The sequence below is a fragment of the Lycorma delicatula genome, chromosome 5, assembly GCF_047948215.1.
Source record: "Lycorma delicatula isolate Av1 chromosome 5, ASM4794821v1, whole genome shotgun sequence".
NCBI classification, from domain to species: Eukaryota; Metazoa; Arthropoda; class Insecta; order Hemiptera; family Fulgoridae; genus Lycorma; species Lycorma delicatula.
In genome coordinates, this window is record NC_134459.1 from 137,716,423 (window position 1) to 137,743,901 (window position 27,479).

Genomic DNA, 27,479 nt, shown 5'->3' on the forward strand with positions numbered 1-27,479 from the left:
GAGGGTACGTGATAGATAACATGAAAATGACAAAAAAAGCTGGCAATATTTCTTTTGTCATAAAATTTCAATGGCCAAACAACTTAAATAGATTTTTTCCACAGTTCACTGAAGCTTAATAAACAAAGATACGGTACAGTTTTGCAGTATATTGTACGAGTATATATCACGTGCCTATGACACAGCCAGTCGACATCACTTTTTTTTTCTAGCCTCCGGGACCACCGTTAGGTATTGCTTCGGAGGACGGGATGAAATGGCAATTTTGTAGCGCGTGAAAAATGCCATGCCTGACCAGGATTCGAACCCGGGACCTCCGAATGAAAGGCCGGGACGCTACCGCTTGGGCCACGGAGGCCGGAGTAGATACCACTAAAATTTATTTTAAAAAATCTCATTGTAATCTTAATTACAACCTTTTTTCTACGTTTTATTCAAAAAGTTGTAAGAAATCAAAATAAATTAAAAAAATAATTTTCACCTATTCTTTCAAAATCAGTATATAAATTCTAAATAATAATAAATTAGAATCCTAGATAATCAAAGCATTTCCAGTTAAATTTACAGTTTTATCGAATGACGTAGAAGTTTGTAAATCTTTCTGAAGATAACGATAACCTTTTGCAAATGGTGGTTATGATACAAAAATTTCCAAAGGAAGTTTGTTTTTGATGTTGATATTTAGTTTCAATGAAAGATTCGAAATCAGGAATTTTATTTTAAATTTTAGCTAGTTTGGTCATAAACCCAACATCTATCGAGACATTTTTATATAAAGGCTCAATCATATACAGAATGTTCCGGGACGTATTTGCCGAACTTCAGCAACTTATTCAGGACACCAAAATGAGAAGATAAGTTCATATCAAGATAAGTCCTTTTATTTGGCTTTGTTTTCCTCCTGGACGCCACTTTGTGGTTTTCAACAAAATAATTATTTCTCAGGAACGGGAAAAACCTACTTTAATTAAAATTTGGCAAATCTAATACTGGCGTCTTGTTCTACAAAATAAAAAATCCTGAGAACGTCACCTTCAAAAATTTCAAAATGGTAGCCATCTTGATTTTTTAATCTTCAATTGCTTTGTAATTATTTGTTTTTTCAAATTTTTACTTTCATAAAATTCATTAAGCATTTTATTTTGAACAAAATGACATCTCATTTGCAAAAATGTGTTGACAAACAATCGAGCTATTGCAGATAATTAACCCTTCTATTTTTTTCTGTTTAGCCTCCGGTAACTACCGTTTAGATAATTCTTCAGAGGATGAATGAGGATATGTAATGAAGTGTAGTTTTGTACAGTCTCAGTTCGACTGTTCCTGAGATGTTTGGTTAATTGAAAACCAACCACCAAAGAACACCGGTATACACGATCTAGTATTCAAATCCATGTAAAAATATCTAGCTTTAGTAGGACTTGAACGCTGTAACTCTCGACTTCCAAATCAGCTGATTTGGGAAGACGCGTTAACCACTAGACCAACCCGGTGGGTTAGATAATTAACCCAGCAGTACGCTTGCGCGCTGTAATGCAACCTGATAATTTGTTGCCAGTTTTTATTTCTTTCACTAAATGTAATAAAAATTATTAATAATAAATTTTAACAGTAAATTAATAATAATAAAAATTATCACTTTGCATTACAGTGCGAAAGCGTACTGCCGGGTTAATTGACTGCAAATAACTCGATTGTTTGTCAACGGATTAATACAAATGAGGTGTCATTTTGTTCAAAATAAAATTCTTAATGAATTTTATAATAAAAGTAAAAATTTGATCAAACAAATAATTACAAAAAAATTGAAGATTAAAAAATTAAGATGATTTTGACATTTTGAAGGTGACATTTTTAAGATTATTTTATTTTGAAGAACAAGACACTAGTCTCAGATATGCCACATTTACTTAGAGGTTTACCCGTTCCTAAGAATTAATCTTTTTTTTTGAAAATCATAAAATGGCGACCAGGAGGAAAACAAAGCAATATAGGACTTATGTAGATATGAACTTTTTTGCTCATTTTGGTGTCCTGAATCAGTTCGGTGAATAAGTTCCGGAACAAACCATATAAATGCATACATAAATATTTAGAAAAACAATTTTAGGTTAGAGTTAATTATTATGAAGATCTAGTTTTAAATTTTAGAGAAACCTTTTTACGTAGATAACAAAAAAAAGATATTATACATAAATAGATAGTTTTTATTTTTCTTTTTTTTTAAATTAAATTAATCAAAAATGTATAATAATTTATTAAATAAAATATTTAATTTCCTTATACCACCATATTTTATATATAAAGATTCTAATATATAATTACAAAAATTAATTACAATATCTACACTCGCTTAAAACATTTGAATAAAATTCCTTTAATTTAAATAATTACCACTAAAACAACGTAAAATGACAAATAGAATAAATATAAAAACCGACCTACATGTTTAAAGTTTACCCAACGCAATGGAGCGTATCTCAGCCAGTACAAGAGGAAATAACAATATCTATAATTAATTATTCAACAACGGAAAATACAGTTAATTCAGTGTTCGTAATCTACATTTAAAGCAGTAAAAAACACAAAACAATGTTTTGTGTTTTTTATATACAAGTTTAATGAAATAAAACTCGTAACTGTGGAAAGAAATCATGTTCAATTAAAAAAAGATTACAAAAAAAATTTAAAGAAAGATTTAAGTCAAAAATATCATGCCAAAGAAGTCTTATTAAGTTAACAAAATTACACAATCTCAGATCTCATAATGCTGCTCTAACTAAAAAAAAAAAAAACAATTTCACATTCAATTAAAGTATGTATAATCAGTGAACCTTTTCAAAATTTTTAAAATATATAACAATAAAAGAGGTTTACCTCTAAATAAAATCCTGTATTTTCTCATTACTGCTCGAACCTTTCAAATGTTAATTTTTTCTCATTATGTTATTCAAGAGTTTGAATACAACAGATGAACGCATGAATGAACTTCTAAAATACAAATAATTGAATATCAATGGTACTTGATTAACAAAAACAGCTTACCTATTAAAAATACAAAGTATTATAAGAAAAAATTCGTTTAAAATACCATTACAGAATGAATAAATAAAAAAAAATTACGAAATCGTAGTGTAACGCTGCTTAAAACAATAAATAAATTTTGAAAATATTAACAAAAGAATGGTTGGGTACACCCATATTTACTCGTAACAATAAAATTTACAATAAAAGCATATATGAAATACAACAGTAAAGAAGTGTTCTGCAATTTAAAAAAAAATTTATTCCTATTCTTTATATAGCTATCAGTAACAAGAAAAATTATTTTCATATTAAATTATGTTTTTCAGACAAGTTTAACATTCTCGTATTGCAAACAAGGAATTCGTTTTATAAATGATTATTGAGAAGGCTACGGCAAATTTAATCATTTAACTTATTAAAAAAATAATCTCATAACGGTATTTAAAAGAGCAAACCATATATAAAAGCAAAACCTTATAAATTCTAATCGATTATCAGAACTATGTAGAGGGTTAAAATATAATAATTATTTATGCGGAACAAATTTCATTAATAATAATTTATTGAACAACGAATCGTTAACATTATTCCTATAAATACTTTTAAAAAAAATAAGGAACGCTTAAATTTCTTTCGTAATTATTGAAATTTGAATATCATAAAAGAAAATAAAAATAAATATCAACAATAGCCTCTCAACGTATCTTTCAGGGGTTTGTTTTAAAATATGATTTTTAAACTTTAATTAAAAAAAGGAATGAGTTTTGAAAGAATTAACGAGTCAAAATAATTCAATGATTATTTTACACAAAGCTATTAACCTTTCAGAGTATTTATTAAAAAAAGTAATATATATATATTTTATCTACTGATGAATCAAATGTGTTTTTACCTTAACTGTTAACACTTTTATTAAAACTTTGTAAGTAAATTATTCAGTTTTTCAAATATCAATCCCTCTCACCACCAATCATAATAATTAAAAAAAGAAAAAAATTTCAACCGTATATAATAAAACAACAATAATAATAGTAAATGACATTCTTTTAAAATTATTAATTTAAACGACAATAAATTACTCGACAAATATTTTTACTTTTCTGGCAACACAGCACTAGAGCTATGATGCAAGAGGTAAAAAATGATAATCAGTTAAAAAATGGGGTATGGGTTTTTTTTTGTGTATTTCACGACATTTCATTACACAAGGACCCCAAAGAACAAAAAAAAAATGTGGGTGAGGGTAATGTTCGTACGTATGTTGACGTATTGGAAGCTTAATAACTTTTGACTGGATAAATCGATTTTGATGAAATTTGGCACAAAGAATCGTGTGTATGGGACAATTTTTTGGTAAAGGGGAAGGCGTAAGGATAGAGCTTCCGCGAATCGATTCATTTGATAATTAAGGGTTGCAAGTTATGATATATGGTACGAACAGGTTATACGAAGGCAGTAAAATAAGTTGTGTAAACACACTCATGGAAATGTCTGCAGAGGCATTTGCATCGGTGACACCCTGACAGGCCAAAATCATGATTGTGATGTGTTATCAGGTTTAGAGTGTCTAACAGAAGACCTCCGGTAAAACACATTAAGGCTAGGAACGGCGAGGTAAACCCACCGGGTTGTCTAGTGGTGAACGCGTCTTCCCAGATCAGCTGATTTGGAAGTCAAGAGTTCCAGCGTTCAAGTCCTAGTAAAGCCAGCTATTTTTACACGGACTTGAATATTAGATCGTGGATACCAGTGTTCTTTGGTAGTTGGGTTTCAATTACCCACACATCTCAGGTATGGTCGAACTGAGAATGTACAAGACTACATTTCATTTACACTCATACATATCATCCTCATTCATTCTCTGAAGAATTATCTAAAGGGTAGTGTTACCGGAGGCTAAACAGGAAAAAGAAAGGAAGAAGACGTCTGGGTCGAGCTATAAAAAGTGCACACATTGAACTTAACTAAACTACAACAAAACTTTCTTTGTAAGTTGCTGTGTTTATTAAAAGAATATCTGAACAAACAATCATCCGATTTCCAAAATTCAAACGGGCTAATTGCTAGTATAATAAAAAATCACGATGGAAACAATCCATACAAAAATTAACTGATATACTCAGAAACTGACGTTACTTAAACGCTGCATTGAATATGAATGTACTGTTTACAAATCATATCATTTCTGAATTATTATTAACAGTAATAATAATAATAATTAGTTTTCATTTATTCAAATAAAAAAAGGAGCAATTATTTTACATATAAAATGTTATACAAAATTCCATGTTTTGAATTAGCATTTCTCTCCAGTTCTGATGTTAATTAAATAACAGTAAAATTGCCAAAACCGAAAGACGTTAGTAGTTTTCATGATAATTGCTGAAGCTAATTATATTTAAACAGGAGAGAATGCCCAAAAAGGAGAGTAATGTATTTAGGATTTGTTTGTTCCACCATAGCAGCTTAACGGCTGAACGGTTTAGATTGACTCCGCCTTAGAATCCTTACGTTACCGTAACTTTCATAGGCATTATAAATATGTATGTGTGTGTGCATGTCTGTGTGTGTGTGTGTGTTTGTAAATAAATTTTAAGAATTAGAAGAAAGTAGACAATAAACAAATATTGTATACAAAATTGTCACTGTTTTTTTGGCAATCGTGTTTTTAAATATTTATCTCGTTCCGTGAAACACCTGCATACACTACCATTTAAGTAATACTGCATAGAATTTACTCCGATAAATTAAACGCTATAATTAATCAGAATAATTGAAGTTTGATACAGTTGCTTAGATTTTCATCTACTTTTTCTTTTTCATCAGCACTAATTTATAACGCCTAACGTTCATACTTATTCTGACGGGCGGAAAATATAACACTATCGACGGAATTTAGTCTATCCAAATAAAACAGTTTTATTAAGATCCTAACAAAGTGTACTTCTCATTATATATTGATGTTATTGGTATTTTAAATGACAGCATCTTGAATTAAGTGGAGGATGTTTTTTATTCGAGAAATTCAATTTTGAATATTAGTAATAAATGCAAAATTTATGTTTTTTCATAAACTTTTTTTTTATCTTTTATGTTATTTTTTATTTTTATTTTTTGTAAATATTATAAAAAAAATGTTGGGGTATTACAGGGCACTATTTTTTTTATTTATATATTTGTTTGTATGTCAAGTAATATTGTAAGAAATGTTTTTTTTTTTTGTTTTTAAAGCTTCCAGATCCTATTGGTGGTTAAATTTTCCAAGTTATGGCAATAAATATATAAAAATACCATATTTCAAAACTAATATTATTAATTAACTCGTTAAATGTCCAATTATTAAAAAAAAAAAAATGGATAGAACCTTTTCCAGGTTAGCAGGTGAGCAGTTTCTACATCGAACTCATTTTGTCTCGTTCAGATTTTGACTAAAATGAACACAAAAATCTCAAATTGAAATTTCATAAAATTTGGCTTTTACTCCGTTTTTTGATAGCATCAATAGTACTAGAAAAACTCACTCGTTCTCCATCCCTTTTGGAATGAAGTGGGAGGAATTTCCAAATATTTATTTTATGACAACATTTTAAAGGGTATTGCAGTGGGCCGTAAGTATTCCACTTCATCAATAAAATCTCAATCTAATGAAATTTCCATTCGTATCTTAAAATAGTAATTTTAGTGGACAAATAGCGATTGTAAAATTTTTTCAACTATTGTACTCCTGAGTATTAAGGATATCTATTTAACGATATCTCCATCAATACTCCTTTATAAAGGTAGTAAAGAAAGAGGGGAAAAATAATTTAAAAAGTATAGCTTATCCGGGTAAAAGGTATCCAAAAGTAATGGCCTGTAATTAGAAAACCTGTCTTCGTAATCACTTAAATGTAGGTTCATTCGACAGGAAATATCTCAAAGATTTGTTCCGATACTCTCAAGATCAGTAGGATAAGCATGAGCAGGCAAGTCAACACTACATGCACTTGAAGTCAATAGTAGCCGGTCGAGATGTGTACTTCGCAACAGAAGATTCAATGCTTGTTTTGTTTAGTGAAGTTTCAATCGGTTACACGTGTTCAACGGCGTGTAGGAACTGAATGGAATATCGAATCTCCTTCATCCAAGATTATTCGTCAGTGAGATACGACTTTAAAGGAAACTGGAAGCTTGGTTTCATAAACTAGAAATCATCCAAATATTTCGGTAAGTGACGAGAGTGTAGATCGTGTACGCGATGCATTCACTGCCAGTGCTGGAAAGTCCTATGGGCTAGTTACAAACTGCAAATTCCTCGTTGCACTGCTCACGACATTATTCATAAGCGACTCCGTCTGTGAGCCTAAAAGTTACAACTCCATAAAATTTAACCAAATTATTGACGCTTACGATATCAGTTCGCTGCAGAGATAATGCATCGTGACAAAAACAGTCTTAATTATCTTGATTCGTTAAATTTTTTGATGAGGCAACCTTTCATACCTGCGAGAAAGTTAGCAGACACAAATGTCGAATTTGGGGTACTGAAATCCTCCATATCATAATCGAAAATTAAAGGGTCAAACCGAAAGTCTTTTAGGAACATTTAGTTACGAAAGCATAAATTGGCGACCCACCGCGTTGGTCTAGTGGTGAACACGTCTTCGCAAATCAGCTGATTTCAAAGTCGAGAGTTCCAACGTTCAAATCCTTTATGGACGTCCAAATTTTACATAAATTTGAATACTAGATCGTGGATACTTTTGAGTACTAGATCTGTGTTCTTTGGTGGTTGGTTTCAATTTACCACGCATCTCAGAATGGTCGACCCTAGTCTGACTAAACTTCACTTACACTCATGCATATCATCCTCATTCATCCTCTGAAGTAATACCTAACAGTGACTCCTAGAGGATAAACAGGAAAAAGAAACATAAAATTGGCGGTCATCGGTCCGTTTTTTTTTCATGAAGCCCACTGTGACAGGACACATGTACCTCGTCAAACCTTAGAAATTCGCTGTTTTCAGATTCCAAAAGGCTTCACTTTCCAACAATTTGGTGCTCCATCACACTTTCATCAAGATTTTACAATGTTTTTGAACAATAATTTTCCCGGATGTTGAATCGGACGGGGAGGTCCAACTGCATGGCCACCTAGATCACCTGATTTCACTCCTTTCAACGGTTCAAATCAAGCCGTTGGTTAAACAACGCCAAGCATGTTCCTTAAAACCTAGCAATAGTTATATTATGGTCTAGAAGTCTGGGTCGAGCTACAAAAGGTGCACGCATTGAACTCGACTGGGCTACATTAAAACTTTGTAAGTTGCTGTGTTTATTAAAATAATATCTGAACAAACAATCTTCCGATTTCCAAAATTCAAACGGGCTAATTGCTAGTATAATAAAAAATCACGATGGAAACAATCCATAACTAAAATTAACTGATATGCTCAGAAACGGACCTTACTCAGTCCTGCATTGCATACGAATATACTCTTTACAAACCTACATCTGTTACTAATTAATTAATTACTTGAAAGCATATAATTTCTGAATTTTATGCTTTCATCTAAAATTATATATAATTAAATAAATAATAATAATAAATTTTCCTTTATTTAAATTAAAAGGAACAATTTTCTTACATATAAAATGTAGTACTAGATTTCATGTTATGAATTAACATTTGTCTCCAGTTCTGATATTAATTCAATAACAGTAAAATTACCAAAACCGAAATACATTTGTAATTTTCACGGTGATTGAAGTGCAGCAAGAAATCAACCTGTTCATTTAAATAAGACCGGTCATCCTTTCCAGCCTAGCCAGTTCACTTATACCACAACGGCCTGTAGCTCAGATATTCATCTTTTTATTTTTCATCAGCACTTAATTATAACGCCTAACGTTCATGCTTATTTTGAGATCCAAACAAAGTGTATTTCTCCTTGTTCATTGAAGTTATTGGTTTTTTAAATGACGGAACTTGAACTAAGGGAAGAATGTGTTTATTGGAAAAATTCAGTTTTTGATTAACCGGTTAGGAATAAATACAAAATTTATGTTTCTAAAACAGTTTTTTTTTGTTATCTATTAGGCTCATTTTTTTTTTTTTTTTGTAAATATTATTAAAGAAATGTTGATGTATTACGGAGGTTCTATTTTTTTTTAATTTTTGTTAAGTAACATTGTAAATAAATAATTATCATAAAAGATAAATGTTAAAAACTACTCATCCTTTAGCGATTAGAATCTTAAAGTAATAGTAAAAAAAAAGACACTACAATTAATATCAAACAACAGTTTAATTAAACATCAAGAAATTACAATAAATAACATGTATTCATTATAAATATATATTGAATAAAATATTTCTTGAGTATTGTTAAAAGTCTGCATTTTAATTTTAATTAAATAGTCCTAGATATAGTTGTATTTTCTTAAAGTCTGCATTTTAATTTTAATTAAATAGTCCTAGAGAGTAGTTATTGATAAGTATTCATTATAAATTACTTAATCAAGTAAACATTAATACATTTCAATTTACATTAATACTTAATCAAGTAAACATCTGTAGTTACAAACGTCTTGCATCAAAACTACTACGATCAATTTTAGTTTTATATCTTGAAAACAAGATACATGTTCATAGTACAGAATTTTTTTAAGTAATAGCTAAAACATTTCAAGATGTAATACTTTTACGGTGAATTTCTTATGTCAAGTCGTTAATATTACACTGTTAATTTAAATGAAAGGAATGAGTTTTCTGACTTCATCCTCGTCGGTCTTACCAATCTATATTGGAGAAATGCTATTCGTTGATTCCAGTGACTGTTTTTGAGAAGATAAATTATTAAATTTCTCTTCGGTTTGCAGTTTAGCAGGAAATATTTTATCGATTCCAGTTGCTGGCAGATATGGCCATGAAGCAGTTTTACGAAGTGGCGTGACTAATTCATAGATTAATGGTAATGGTTTCGAGGCTGTATATGAGGTACATGTCTGAAGACTGCTATCAGAATACCATTTTTCAATATGATCCCGCTTTAACGATACCTTACTCTCAGAAATATTTTTATCTACTTTTTTAATGATATCAGTTTTATCTCCTTCAGCATGCATATCATCCTCACGTTTCTTCTGATATGTTGAGATATCAAGATCAAGAGTGATCAAAAGAGATTCTATAAAATCTTTATAATCTTTTTCGATTGTACTTAATTCCTCGATTCTTTTTTTATCTAAAATTCTTTCGTAATTTAAATGTGAAATTTTTTCTTCAGAGTTGGCAATTTCTTCCTCAGCTTCTTCTAAATTTTTATAACAGCCAAGAATTTCTTTTTTAACATCTTGTATTATATTTTCTCTATGAAATAGATTATCCTTTGCCTCGTATAATTCATTTTTTAATGTTTGATTTTCTTGGTTCACCCGACTAAGTTTTTCATTTAAATCATTTACAATTTTTCTGTGTTCCTCCTTACTATTCTTCAGTTCTTCTTTTAGCTGTGCTATAAAGTCTTCTTTATCAAATATTTCTTTAACTGCTATGCCCAGTTGACCTTGTACCTCTTGATAAATGTTTGTAAATTCTTCATTTAGTCTTGTTTTTTTACGATTACAGAAGAATCTAATAGGTTTTGCTATCCAATTTATTATATTGACACATTTATTCATTTTGTATTTTTAATCTATACGAAACTATATGAAACAAACAAACAGTTAATAATGATAATAAACAAAATCAAAAAAATTAATTTAATATAATTCTGTTGCCGAGCAACAGGATATTATTATTTTAAATATAATATATTAATTATATTATTTTTAAAATAATACATATAATTATTATTAACTCCCAATGCAAACATTTCATTAAAATATATTCAGTGCTTGTTTTTATTAACCCTCCGTGCTGAATTTTTTCTTTTACTTTCTAGGGACGAACAGAAAGTAAGTTATACCCCCTGTATGAAACAAATACATATTTATAAATTTTTTTTTGGAATACTAGATCGCGGATACCGGTGTTCTTTGGTGGTTGGGTTTCAATTAACCACACATCTCAGGAATGGTCGAACTGAGAATGTACAAGACTAACACTTCATTTACACTCATACATATCATCCTCATTCATCCTCTGAAGTATTATCTAAACGGTAGTTACCGGAGGCTAAACAGGAAAAAGAAAGAAAAAAGGAACGGAGAGATGGTGTGGCGACACAGATCGTAACAAGGCGGGTATCTTCCTCGACGGTGGTCAGGATGGTAAAAGACTGGAGTCAATATCTCCAGGGGATGAATAGATCTTTTTTTTTACAGTCAATTTTCTGAAAATTTTACCAACATAACCACATTTTATAAGTGCCGTACCTATCTTACCATTTTTTCTAATTTCTCTCCAACATTCTCCCCCTTCTATAATCGTAAAAATTTTATTTTTTTTAATTTGTGCATATTTTTTTAACGAATTTTGTTTATATCTTTCTAAGCAAGTCGTAATGCAAACAACCCAAAAAAGTACTTTGGAGGCAATATAGGGGTTGGAGAGCTAATCAAAATGTAAAAATATCGATTTTTTACTTTTTTCGGCTCCCCCGCCCGCAAAATCACCCCCCAAGAAATGTTTTTGAATAGTTTACTACGTTTAGTACGTTAAATGGAAGAAACTAAAAAAAATCTACTGAAAAATGAACAACCAATAAAAGGTTATCTAAGATTTCTTTTTTTGGGGGTGTGGGTGAATTATGATGAAATTTTTATTGTAAGTTTTAATAACCCAAAAAATGTTTTAAATAAAAAATAAATAACCAATGCAAGCAAAGTATAACAACTTTATTGTCTGTTTTTTTTAATATGCCAGCAAATTTAATCACTTAATATATTAAAAAAAGAAAATCACATAAAGGTATTTAAAAGAACAAATCATATATAAAAGAAAAACCTTATACATTCTAACTGATTGTAGGAATTATGCAGAGGGTTAATGCTTCCTTTCCCTAGAAGAGGAAGGTAGTTTCGAGGCATAGGCGGAGTAGTTGTAATTTAATGCAAATGGCTCCTCGATTACGTGTCCCGGCCATCATATCGATTAGTTAACGTCCTAACCTGGCGATTTACTCACATAACAAACTATAGATAGGTACAATTACTACATGAACAATAACCGCACATCACTACGATTCTCGGAATCAAGAAAGCTGCACTAAATATTTAAGGACTATCGGAATATCAAACGAATCAGTTTTATTATTAATTTATACAATTGAAAAATCAAAAAAAAAAATCATCAAAATCTATTCACCCTTTTTATTACATTATTTTTTGTTTTAATTAAAGCAGCGTCATCGTTCATATCTTTGAATAGAAAAAGTAAAAATCAAGCAAAATATCTTGATTAAATGTAAATTTAATTAGAAACCCTGATATTAAATTGATAAGTGACCATTAATCGATCTTTTCATCGATTCTGGTTAACGATATGTATCACTGGAAGAATTTAGTACATACGACGTAAAATAGGATAGGCTTTATCACGATATTTTTAGGTTAATATCAAAATTAATTAAGTACGCTATAAAAAACAAAAAATAGATCTGACAGCTTGATGAAAATTTCGTTTTTCTTTTGCAAAAACAACAAATATATGGTATGAAGATTATTCATACCTAGGCAGGTTGATTAGTCAACCTGCCAATTCTATTCAATTTTATTAATCAAAATATAACGTAATAACGTAAAAGTTGAAAGCAATTAATTCATTAAAACAATATTTATATTGATCGGTATTACTCTCACTTAATTTAAAAGAATGAAATAAAGGATAGAAAACTGTACCTAATTTTAATATTTAGATAAAAAAAATTATGTTGCTTGTTTATTTTAAATTAATCAACAAAGATCAGTAATCTGTAATTACTAAAATGAAACATAAAATATATTTTATATAATATATTTCATTAACATGAAATAAATTACTCAAAAAAAAAATTAAATAATATAGCAGATCGTTAAAAAGAAACTACCGATAATAAACAAATGAAGCATATCCAATAATCCATTTATTTGTTAAAAAGTTACAACATTCCATAACATGAAACAGCAACTTGATATTACGTGATTAGGAGAAAATGAAAAATCTCAATTATGGCGTCAGATGTTTTTTGGAGGCTGTAATTTATTTTTCTCATCGGTGAATAAAAATAGATTCTTTGATAAACCTTAAGCAATAATAAAGCACCCTCGAGAGAAAATTATATAAAAAGAACGTTTATTGATCACACAAGTCCATCATTCCCAGCTTTACAACTTACCTTATCGGTTTTAAGGAAAATTCTGCCCCGCAGTTATAAAATCTCCATAAATTCATAATCATAAAAACGCCTCAAGAGACAAAATAAATCTTTTGTGTTAAGAATAAGAATAAGAATGACCTTCAACACAATCTACAGAGTTTCAAACGTTTTTTTTTTTTTAACAAGAATATCTTGAAAGAATTACATGAAAAACCATTTTTTATTAATTTATTTTAATGATTCAAAAATTAATATTCTCCTTAATTTCGGAAAATTAATTAGCCCTATAAAAATGACATTATTTTACATTTTCGCACGTAGAACATTATGACACTGCATCTAGTCCGATAGCAGAATCGAAAGGCAGAGAGTAAAAACCAATATTCTCACTACCCGTAATTCTAAAAACATCTGTAACAGTTACTATTAAACTGAAACTGCGTGAAAATTTAATACGAGGAATGTCTTAAATTCAGGACTAAACTGCTGCATCTATGAAGTAAGCATTATTATCTTATAACAATCGTCACGAGAAGAAATGAAGATTGATTATATTGATTACTAGTAAAAAATGTAGTAATACAACTATTCATACACCACTCTAATTACGTAATACTTCACACGCACGCTGAAGATGTATTTTCAAGTAACATATTTTAATATTGCACTTTCACTTCCTTGTACAAAGTAATGGAAGTATTGTGATCGCGAAAAATTTCGGTTAACAGATTTCAACGGAAATATCCATTTTTAATATCCCTGAATCCATTTTGACTAATTTCAGGGTGACGTCTGTACGGACATATTTATCTTCGATAACTCAAAAACGATGATCGGCCGTAGGATGTTGAAATTTTGGATTTAGGACTGTTGTAACATCTAGTTGTGCACCATTTCTTTTGGTTGCAATCAACTGGACCAAAAATGTCCAAAAAAGCCCAAAATCCGAAAAAATTTAGATTTTGGACTTATTAACTGCGGTAACAACCCCTCATTGACAGCTTATCAACGAGATATCGTAAGTGGTACTTACTTTTATTGGTTCCAGAGTTATAGCCAAATAAAATTTTAATTAATGAAATATTTGTATCTTAGACGGGAAAGGCACATAGGTTCGAATCCGTCTTTATTCCTTTTTTTTAGTTTTTTTTTCTTAATTTAAATATATTGATGTATTAATAATAATTATTAATCTCTAATTGTAAAAAAAAGTTATACGTTAAATAATAATTGAATAATAACAATAAAAAAAAGAATTTAAGAAATATCAGAAGTTATTAATGAAATAAAATGTTATGTACTTCTCATTTAAAAAATGTGTATATGTAATTTAATAAGCGTACAAGATAGTCATGTGGTGTCCACATCAGTTTTTTAAAATTGTGCATATCCTATTTGATTGCAATCGATTGAAGGCAAAGTGTTCAAAAGAGCCCAAAATCCAAAAAAAAAATGGATTTTAGACTTTCTTAACTGCAGTAATAAGCCCTCACTGAGAACTTTTCAACAATATTCATTGTACTTATTTTCATTGGTTCCAGAGTTATAGTCAAATAAAATTTTAATTAATGAAATATTTTGATCTTAGAAGGAGAAGGCACATCGGTTCAAATCCGACTTCATCTCCTTTTTTTAAATTTAAATATATTAATTTATTAATAATTAATAACTTCTGATTGTAAATAAACTTTTACGATTAATAATAATTCAATAACTATAAAAAAATATAAGTTATCAATGAAATAAAATGTTATATACTTTTTATTTGTTTAAATGCGAATATGTAATTTAATAGGCATACAAGTAAGTCATGTGATGTCCACATCAGATTTATTTTTTAAAAACACTCCATAAAACAAAAAATTGTAATAAGTAATTTTATCACGTTTTGTATAAGTAATTTTTTAAAGCAATTTATATATTAGTTATGAATGTATAACTTGTATAAATGTATAACAAGTATAACTTGAAATCTTGGTAAGATTTGTTAATTTATTTTCGGTAGTGAACAGTATTAAAAGATACTTTGATAATTTAGTTGGGTAATCTCTAGTATTTCCTTAAATGTTTAATGAAATTATTTCAGCAGTAATCGACGTGGTAAAGAATATTTGAAAATTAAACGCATTTCTGTACGCAAAATACAATCACTTACGGAGACCTTCTAAACATTCTTATGAAGAAGCTTAAGCGTAATAATTTTTGAACTCACAATTTTATTCCTTGTAAAATTTTCGCTCACTAAAATTATAGAAACAGCAGTCTTTAAGTGTTACAACCATTACAATAAACAACTCGTTAAATTAAACATAATTTTTTATTTATAAAGAAAAATGTTAGGAATACATAAAACAATTTTCAAATCTTCAATATGTTTTAACAGTTTATAATAAAATAATAGAGAAGTATTGTATCTGTATCACGCGACTATAAATCCTGTTGCTTTTACCTGGATCATCTGTTTGATACAACACAATGGGATAAAATACAAACATTCAACCGTACGTATTCCACAACATACAAGAATAGTCAAAGCTAACGTTCACGTATTACCTGAAAATGTTGTAATTAGACGTATTACTATCTTTTTTCTTGCGCAAGCCAGTTACATTATTTAAATTAATTTAACATCTTTCCAAACACCCTCTTGGTTATTAATTAGGCTCTAATTGGTTACACGATCACCGTATTCTACTCGAATTTTTTTGCGTTTTGCGACCGACCGATTTCACTTTAATTTACCATGTATTGTTTATGTTTTAACCATACTATAAGCAATTTTATATTCTAACAAATATTGTATCAATTTCTGTGACATCACTATCCCCATAACTTCTAGATCGTGAAGTACCAAAGGACAAGATTTGTGTTCGTAAATTCGGCAGAAAATTACGATTTTTGGGTAACCAGATAATATGTGCAATTTCTAGCAACTTGATTTTCATATAAGTACTAAATAAAAATATTTGTTCATTTTTACTTCCTTGTACGAAGTAAAGTATTGCGATCGCGAAAAATTTCAGTTTTCAGACTTCAACGGAAATATCCATTTTGACCATCTCTGAATCCACTTTGACTAGTTTCAGCGTGACGTCTGTACGTACGTACGTATCTCGCATAACTCAAAATCTATTTGCCGTAGGATGTTGAAATTTTGGATTTAGGACTGTTGTAACATCTAACTAGATGTGTCCAAAAAATAAAAATATAATTAGTTAACATTTAAGTCACGCAAAAAGTGGTGATCGTAACAAATAACACCCACTAATTATATTTTACAGTTAAATTGATAAATTTTTCACAATTTATTTTTATTCAAAATTGGCTAGAATTACAATAAGCAATCTCAATCTATGAGTAGCCACAAAGAAGTGCTAACAAACCTAAATATTAACAAATGTAATTTTCTAAATTGAGCGATGCGGATAAGTTCATGTTAATTAGTCTGCAGAAAAGTCTGAAAAATAACAAAGTGACATTACTTTTCTTCACCACCCTTTTTTGTCCATCGGGCACTTTCGGGTATTAGTATCTAGAATATTCCATCTTTTTCGACCCTATGAAAAGATTGAGTCGCATGCTCGAAACAACCTGTCGTGACTGCGAGCGCGACCGCTTCTCTTCATCGCACTCCTGTAGTTTATCAAACTAATGTAAATCGCCTTAGAACCTAAGTGACAACCTTGAATAACATAAAAAATTTCGATTTCTTAAAGTTTTCGAAACAAACAGACCAATCACAACAGAAAATAAAAATTCCACAATTCTCATAAAACATAAGAAATAGAAAAAATACAAAAAGCATTAATAATAATAATTCTTAAATAAATATCAAAAGTTTATTACATCATACACTCAAAAACCTTTAAACTAATTTAATTCAATAGTTATATCCAAAATTTTTCTCGGTACAGCAAAATTCATAGTATAAATTAAATGCATTTATCTTTATTTATTATATCATACAGTAAAGGCAATTACAAACTTTAAAAAAAATAATAAAATTACAACGACACAAATAAAGTTAATTTTCAGTAATTACGCAACAGATTAGTTGTTTAATATCAACTTAAACAAATGTAAATAATAACATATTTAAATAGCACCAGTTATCATTACAATGCCAATAAAAGTCAGTAGTAACATATATTCATTCGAATTCAAATATTAATTGATACATAAATCAATCCATCCCCTTCCATAAATAGATTAATTTTAAATGAAATATAAAATCCCGTAAGATAAATAAAATAATTATTTGTTAAAAACATAACAAAATAATAATTGAAAACTATGGAGACTTTATTCTAACATAGTGAAGAAAAAAACACTCTATATTGATTAGTGAAATACACCTTAAACAGTCTCGAGTTGGATAAAAAAAAGGTGTCTAAATTACAAAACACTAACTAAAAAGTGAAAAACTAATTCACAACCCTGGTAACAGTTTAATATTGAAAATTAATAAAATTCAGTTAAACAACATTAAAAAATGTAAATTATATTTCATACTTCTACACGATTTAATCACGAATATTAACGTAAATATATGAATGCTTGAATTTTTCTAAGTAAAAAATCTGAAACAAAGGGTTTTTCTTTTCGGCAACCTACTTTGTTGCAGTTATTAAACAGCAATTTATGATCACAATAGAAAAATTAAAATAAATCCCTAATTAAATTTTTATATAAAATATTTGTAAAACGATACGCAATAAATACTTTAATTAATTACTATTAATTTTTAGAATCATTAAGTAAACGTGGAAATATTACACAATTGATGCACTAATCTAAAAATTAAAAAGACTGCCATGAAGATCGAACTGAGAAATTACAACATCAATATAAATATATATATAAAAATACAATAGGCATTTGTCAATATGCAGCAGCTGCTCTCCAATCAATGGAAAAGCGGATAACTAAAACGTTCCAGAAGATTCAAAGTAGAATTTTTTTTCCTTTTTACTTCCTTGTCTGAAGTGAAAGAAGTATTGTGATCGCAAAAAATTTCAGTTTCAGATTTCAACGGAAATACCCATTTTGATCATTCCTGAATCCATTTTGACTAGTTTCGGCGTAACGTCTATGCGTACGTATGTATCTCGCATAATTCAAAAACGATTAGCCGTAGGATGTTGAAATTTTGGATTTAGGAATGTTGCAACATCCAGTAATGCACCTCCCCTTTTGATTGCAATCGACTTTTTCATAACTGCAGTAAGAAGCCCTTATTTAGAGCTTTTTAATGACATATCAGAGGTGGTACTTATCTTCATTGGTTCCAGAGTTATAGCCAAATAAAATTTTCATTAATGAAACATTTGGATCTTACAAGGGAAGACACATCGGTTCGAATCCGATTTCATGTATATATTTTTTTTAAATTTAAATATATTGATTTATTAATAATTATTAACCACTGATTGTAAAAAGAAATGTTACAATACATAATAATGCAATAATAACAATAAAAATATTAAAAAATATCAGTAGTTATTAATGAAATAAAATGTTATGTACTTTTCATTTTAAAAAAATGTGTATATGTAATTTAATAGGCGTACAAGGAAGTTATGTGGTGTCCAAATAAGATTTTATTTAAATTTTATGTAAATTCAAGATTATTTTTAGCCGAAGTGCAAAACTAGCAACAAGATTAACGCCGGAACTGCAAAAACCTATGTGAATGAACAACAGATTTACGAAAAATTATTTAATTGTGTTTGATACTAAACTGAGGAAAATAAACAATAAGTAAAAGATTTCTCAACCAGCACGCTCCAGATTTGAAGAAATAAATTAAGAGTTATAGAGAGAGTAGACAACTATAATGAATAAACCAACCGTAATTATAAGTTTAGAGAACAAATAAATTAATTTTCAAAATAATTGAAATAACAACCTAAGCATTAGTTTAAATGCAACATTTATTTATAATAATTAATTAATCAATAATATACAATAAGAATTATACGTTATATAATGTATACATAAGATGAAAAACTACTCATTATATAGAAATGTAAAGGTTTTCTATCTACCTAATTGAAAAAAAAAGATATAGCAAATGAAACTGCAAAAAAATGTAGGCGGTATTCTAACATCTTTTAAAAATGTAAATATTTTTTTTATTTTCGATCACACTATTATCCAGAATTTTGACTATTCTGCTCCGTCGTAAGAATTTTTGAGGCCACATAACGAACACAAGAATAGAGACGTAATAAGAATTAAATAATATAGTCTTAGTACTAGTTTCCCATTCTTAGCCTTTATTATAAAAAGTTCCGTAAAGCTAAATAGTCGAATATGTTAAGAAATATACTTAAACTATGATACGTACATAGTAACCTTTTCTAATGAAACAGGTTAACAAAAATCCCCGATTCAATTTTAGACCACGAAATATACAGCGCTTATAAAAAATTACATTTGCCTTCCTACAAACAATCATGATACTATAAAATTTCGTATTAAATTTAACTTAAATTGATGATGGATGAAATACTAAAACAAAATTCTTTTTTTTTCTAAATTCCACTAATACGAGCCGTATAGACAGGTGTCATATAACGCAATTTAATCAGCAGATTAAAATAACACACCATAAAAGGAGACAATCTACAATACAACACACACTCACTGTTAAAACTCACCCAATAATTGACTTATTTGGATAAATTTACGCCTAAAACATCTTTTAAAATTAATAAATACAGTAGTAAAAGAATAATTCAGATCGGCCAGGAAGTTAATAAAATGTAAATGAACATCGATACAAAAAAAAAAAAAAAACAACGAACACGAACGATGTCTGCGAGTTTTGATTTATTAACAAAAACTTCAGGGGGTTATTCTCATTTCTATTTCCATACGCAAACGAGATTACAAATGTTACAGATTTAATAACTTTCTTCTTAATCACAGATTGACTGATTCCATTTTAGTAGATAGCGTATGTCAGCTAGCCTACACTCTCAACTGACACCACAAGTAAACAAAGAAGACATTATTACCTCGTCTCATTTCTAGAAATAAGCAAATCTATACTAAACATTTAATTAGTTGTAACTATGCATTAAACTTGACCTACAATATTAATAAGTATAATTCAAGCATTTAAACAACTCAAAGAATTTTGAATACATCAAGTATCAACTAAAATGAAATTTACTATTTATTCGAATGATTAAATTAATTTCCGTACAACTCTTGGAAAATAAATTAAATAATTGTATTATTCATAAAATTTCCATTCGCTATTAATAAATAAAAATTTCAAGTTCCTTTTGGGTAAACCTTTTTGCATCATTCCGTATTGAAATGTTGTAAGCTTATCCCTTTTCTCAAAAAGCATGTAATGTAATTAAAATACATGTAATGAAATAAAATCCCCTTCAAATTCTATATTGATTTCGTTAATCCTCAATTTCCTACCTAATAAATTAAAACAATTTTCCCTTCTATAAGAAAAATTCCTTTAATTTTTTAAAAATATTTTTTCAATATTTATTTTACTTCGAAGATATGAGATACAAGACATATGTGTATATATTTCCTTTAATATAATTTTTAATTATTTGGAACACAAAAATAAATCGTCCTGAAAAATAATATTTATTAATTCCAGCAATTGTAGTATCAACTACTCTGAAACCGCTTCGATTTTCCACTCTTACTTACATTTTGAAAAATGGTTTCATTTTTACTTTGGTAAGTAATTTGAGAAACACGTTATTCATTTAATTCGTTTTACGATTGCGTTATACAAATTGCGTATTTACAACTGGTTAAAATCTACTTTCCTTTTAAACAATATCTATCTTACATCATCACTAATAATACAAAACAGGTTAGTATAATTGTTATTTGAATGACAAATCTTCATAGAGATCCAGTTGATGAAATCAAACAGATGAGAGTGTCGTTCAGAGATCAAAGAAATTAATCATCATCAATAGAACCTTTAATTCAAAATTTAATCGTTGACGAAAAGTATAAACCGAATAATAGTTTCAAGATTATACAATAGCAAACAGAAGTTTAAGGAAACTTTATTAAAAAAAAATAATCTAAAAGAAAAATGTGTAAATCATGAAGCCGATATAAAATACTTTTTAATTTGTTTACCAGTTCAAGAGGTGTGGCCTGTTTATAAAATGAAGTTTAGCAAAATGAGATGTAATATGAACACGTTTCAAGTTTAATTTCATTGAAGCCCTTCTATAAATTATGGATATGGATAAGTAATATGAGGGTTAAAATCCGATATAAAATATACAATGTAGATATCAAATTTTATTTACCTATCTTGTAAGAATACCTTTTCAACTGATTTACGTAACTATATTTGAAATAAACCACATTAAAGTATAAAATATTTAATTATGGCTACATCATGAAATTTACAAGGTGTTAAATAAATTTAACTTTTTTTCCTTTTTAACCTCCGGGACCACCGTTACGTATTACTTCAGAGGATGAGATGAATGAGAATTTTTTTAGCGTGAGAAAATGCCATGCCTGACCGGGATTCGAACCCTGGACCTCCTGATGTCAGGCCGAGAAGTTAACACTCGCGCCAAGGAGGCCGGCCAAATAAATTTAATCCACAAAGAAGTATACACCAACCATAATTCAACGTAATCTTATTTATATTATTATTTTATTGAGAATAAATAACAATTAAACAAATTTTAAAATGATTAACGAACTTAAAAAGTACGAAGGATGAGGATATCCGCAAATGGATTCGTGTAATATATTTATGTAAATTCAAGCCGTATTTCTTACACAAAATATACAGGACCGATTTCAAATATCCATTCTATAATTTGTAGAGAAAGTCCTTTAGAGATCCGTCAAAGTTGTCGCATAACTTAATTAATTTTTTTTTTAACTCAAAATAATTACATCTGCTAGACAGAAAAAGTAAAATACTTTTCTTTTTTTGTGATTTACAACTTAGGATTGGATTGTAATAACGTAATGGTGTGTATATATGCAGATATCATTCTTATATTAAAAATATTCTGGCACGAAAATTTGTTGGAAAAATTAAGTAAGATATAATAAATATTTTTGAATTCCGTAGCGCTTTATCTCACCCTCGATAGCAGTCCCACGTTCTTCACATTCCTTTTATATTACACCCGATCATCAGAATTAAAAAAAACGTTAATTGTCTAGTAGACTAAGCCGGCTTTTTTTTTAAAGAAGACAAATTATTTAGAAAGTTTAAGTTTTAATTCCAATCTAAGTTTTTTTCTTAACGTAATTGCTTTTTGGTAGTTTATATAATACTTTTACACTTTTTATCGATTTACACATCTAAAGAGCTAGAAAAAACATATCTCGTATCTATTAAGGTCACCTTAATAATCTATGCTGATAATCAAAGCATCAACATGTGCGGAACTGTCGTATAATAATTCATATCAATGCATAGGCTTTTTGTTCTACTTTTTTTCATGCGAGTAGTATTTCACTTATTAATGTTTACAAATGTATATTTTAAATAAAACAATATAAATGAACTTTAAAATAATAAAGAAAATAAAAAATCGCAAAGTGACCAAAAAAATAAATATATTCAATTTTTTTTTATTTCGAAATTTTGAATAAAATGATAAATTCATGATTTTGTAACAGATACAGAGTTTTAAGAGTCGAAATTAAATGAAATATATTCCGGTACTTACGTATTAACGCCACCGCAGCTACAGCTTTATTTAAAAACAAAGTAGTCAATCGGATTTCGGTGGAAAATGAACAGTCTCTTTATTAATTATAATAAATGGTTATTTATATTTATTTATTTTATAAATATTAATATAAACCAATAAATATTAACCAAACTTAACCTACGCTCACTTCGGTCGCTAATCTTGACTAATTAACACCGTAATTTTTTGAGTATTTATTTAATAAATTCAGTAATTATTGCAATTATTTAAATAATCAAAACACTCCTGTTAATTAGTCAAGGTTAGCGAGCGAAGCGAGCGTAGGTTAAGTTTAGTTAAATTATATTTATAAAATAAATAAATATAAATAACCATTTATTAAAATTAATAAAGAGACTGTTTTGAATCTATGTTAAACACTATATCGGCCCATTTTCCACCGAAATCCGATTGACTACTTTGTTTTTAAATAAAGCTGTAGCTGCGGTGGCGTTAATACATAAGTACCATTATTTGTTTACATTTTTTATCTGCTTTTGAAAAAAAACAATTTGAAAAAAATTTGTTTTGTCTTAATAAACTTTTTAATAAGAGTAAATTATAAAATATTATAGGAAATTTTAATTAATTAGGATACACTATTAGTTCCCGTCGCTACGGATTTTTTTTAAGTATAACTTTTCAAACTTAAAATCTGTCGAATGGTTAAATTTAAAAAAAATTTTACACATCTATATGAGGTTGCGATCTTTTTCTTCTATCAAATAAAAAATCTAATAAAAAAAAATCCCTTTCGGCACGCCGGATGGCGGAGGTAGATTCACCGGTGCTAAGTAGGGGACAAAAAAGATTTCCACCTTAAAGTTAAGAAAAACTTCAAATTTACTCAACACGACAATGGTTGCATGTGAAAAAAACTTTCACATATTTAGTATACGACAAACCCCATCTTCTTACAATTACAACAACATTTTGGTCATTCCTTACCGTAAGGGTTGGTCATATCAAAAATTATTTCAGACAAAATATTAGGTTTATAAAATGTTTTAGAGGACTAATGACTAATTGCCCTTAATAGGCACAGTATCGAATTTAAATAAATTCGATACTGTGCCTATTAAGGGAGATATGATATTTTATTGTCTTCGAAACCCATCTCTTTTCCACCCCCGGGCCAATAGTTGGTGATGTCAAAAAACGTTATTTAGAAAGTTTTAGTCCCTTATCCAAAGAATAGTAGGAACTTTAAACGAATTCGATATTTTACTTAATAAGATTGTTATAATGATATTTTCTTTTTCGTAAAAGCCCCCATGGTCCGATTTTTCCCAATGACGAACTCGACCGAGATTCTGGGTCGTTATATTTTATGAATCAATTTGAAAGTGACTGGCCCAAAATTACGGCAGTTATCGTATCCACAAGAATGTGACAAGTTTATATATATATATAGAAACCTTTGAACTGACAGTGGTTTTAGGATCTGGGGGATGTGAAACGGGAAGATATGTCGAAATTTTCCGGAAGCCGAATCATGGTAGGCATTACAATAGCTTTCTTATGAAATCTACCTAAAAACCACATTTTTTTATTGAGGAAGTAAATTAAAAGGTTTGTAAATACAACCTAAACTACTTCAAGCTTCAAAATAACATTTTATAAGTAACTTCTCAACGGATGTATTTTTAATCTTTTACAGTAAACATTATTCGAAATGTAATGCATAAAGTTTGTATTTAATAATAACATTGTAATTATTGCCGTTAATTAATTACCTAGTAAATAACAGGATGATGGGAGATTGTTTTGTTGAGATTTTTTCCAAGTTCTTTAAATTAGTTTGTGCGTATATGTGTTGAATTTTTATGAGTAAATTACCTATAAAAATAAATAATAAAATCACGCATAAGAAGCTTAATGAACCATCAATAAACCATCAAAACAATAATATAAAAAAAATTCTTTAATTGTTATTCAAACATTAGGACAATAAATATTTCATCAATATGAAATAATATTATTTTTAATCGTCTAGAGAGAGAATGACCGGAAAGTACAAATTAATTCAAACACTAAATTCGTAAATCTGTTAACACATGTAATAATATTTAGTTGCAAGGGAAAGTAATCAACAATAAATGATAATTTTAACATACGTGGTACAAATATTTATTCATTAGTCGATGGAGTTAAACAGGAGTTGTATACTCGTATATAGGAGGTAATTATAAAATATGATAAAGATAATCTATTTCTAATTAAGCAAAGACCTTCCCGGAAGCAAAGTTGGTATTTTTTACGACGCGATTAAAAACATCAGATATCAAATCCCTTCGATTATTTAACATCAAACATTAAATGCTGAAACAAAGTAAATAATATTGCGATTGAAATTTAAGTAATATTGAAAAAAGGTTCGCTTGTTTACTTTATCAAGACGGAAAAACCTCAAAATTCCTGTTTTAAAAGTTGGGTTGCGACTATTCATCATTACCGAATTGCCGCTAGGTTAGATGTGTCCAATCCAGGAATGAATTTTTAAAAAATTTAACTCCCATGTCTGTTTCAAAATGAGAATAATATAATCAACGTCTAATTTTACAGGTATAATAATACTACACGTAATTTTTATCGTACAAAAAAGAGAAATATCAGTTGACGATGTTAAATTAATCGTATAAAAAAAATCTTTCTGAAAATAAAACATTTAAATTAAACAGTAAATACTAAAAAGTTGTTAGAGGTGAACGTGTTTGACGCAGTAACATAACAATTAAAGAAAACAATTTAAAATAAACATTTTGAATTAATTTTCTGCTAAAAGATTTTTTTTTTATATAAAAGTATTACTGAATAACAAAATGAACAATCTTGTTAATTAATTGACTTACCGTAACATTATAAAATAAATATACATACTTAAAAAAATTCCATAATTTAATTAGAGATTTTTTTTTTTTAATTGAATATATTTAGAATAAAAGTAAAGTATTCTTAACTTACAGATGCGTTCTCTAATTGAGGCTCTAGAAGCATGAAAATCAGTCACTAACAAACACAATCAACAAATGAATATTACAGAAAACAATAAACGACTTGACACAGAATGTCACAAAAAATGTAATAATCAAAATGCAATTACACACAACCAACCACCTCTCGCTGGTATAAGTTAAAGTACAGTACTAAGGTGTTGATGTATATAAAAGCAACTAGTCGCGCGCATACCTTTGCATTATACCTCCTAGCGGCATACAACGGAAACGACACGACTGTACTACTAGCACGTATAGAATAATATTGCATTGTACTGTACATCAAAATAGTAATTCACTAAAATGTCGCTTGGAGCGCAACTGTACATTAACCACTGTTAAATGACTTACTTAAAAGCATAATAATAATAATAATAATAAAGAAATTATTAATTAATGAATTAAATAATGCTCCATTAAATTTCTTTCAAAACTGTTCTTAATGTTTAACTTCATGCTAAAAATGTTTTGTTTTTTTTCTGTCTCAAATGATCTGAAAACATCAAAACAATAATGTAAAAAAAAATGTCATTAATTAATTGTTATTGAAATATTATACAATAAACAGTACAATTTATAAAAAAATTAATAAACAATTCATACGTAAAGTTTAAAGGATTAATAACTTATTGGAAAAAATTAACATAAATTAAAAATCTGGAATAAGATAAAAACGAATTGTAAATATTTACTTTCCATTCATACGTTGAGTATGAAGTTAATTAAGAAATCAGATAATAAATCAGGAAGCACACAATTACCGCAATATTTTACGGATGAGAGACTTTACTTTAATTAAATAATATAGCCTGCATCTACGTAAACCAAAATACGCTAATTAATTAAAATGTAAAACATATAAAATTAATTTATTTCATAATCTCTTAATCTGATTTTACAACCCAAAACAAATAAAATAACATTTTAAATAATACAATCGACGAACTGCACTAATAACGTTTACAGTCAAAAGCAATTGAAATTACCTACAGTAACATGTGAGGAAACTTTGCTATTTTAAAATAATTATCGTTAATCAGAATAAAATTTATAATTTTAATATTAAAGAATCAAAGAGGAAATTTTACAGATTACAGTGTAAAATGTCGGCCGTATTTTGAAAATACAATTAAAAAAAAAAATCAAACACAAATATCAAACCAATTTGCTATCTCAACTTTAACAAACCAAATAAAAATGTATCTGATATCAGTTGGATTCGAAATTAATCAACTGTTAACAAAAAACCCACGTGCCACACTACGTGTGAAAAAGTTAAGTGTTAACGCTAGACTTAATAATTTAAAGAAAAGAAATCCCTTTCAGCACGCCGGTGGGCGGAGGTAGATTTCACCGGTGCTAAGTAGGGGATAAAAAAAATTCGACCTTAAAGTAAAGAAAAAAGTCGAATTTACTCAATATGCCAATGGTTGCATGTAAAAG

At 28.5% G+C, this 27,479-nt stretch overlaps 1 protein-coding gene across 4 annotated transcripts in view; it reads right to left on the reverse strand.

Annotated features, from left to right (window-relative positions):
- LOC142325405 (tight junction protein ZO-3-like) overlaps positions 1–27,479 on the reverse strand; it is a 981,859-nt gene that overhangs the window by 221,531 nt on the left and 732,849 nt on the right. Inside the window, exon 1 of one of the 4 annotated variants that reach the window (XM_075367136.1) lies at positions 26,005–26,180. The exons of the other annotated variants lie outside the window; for them this stretch is intronic. Within the exon in view, the coding sequence (XP_075223251.1) occupies positions 26,005–26,037 (33 nt within the window). The 5' untranslated portion in view covers positions 26,038–26,180. Of the gene's footprint in view, positions 1–26,004; positions 26,181–27,479 lie in introns of those variants that run through there. 4 annotated transcript variants of the gene reach the window in all.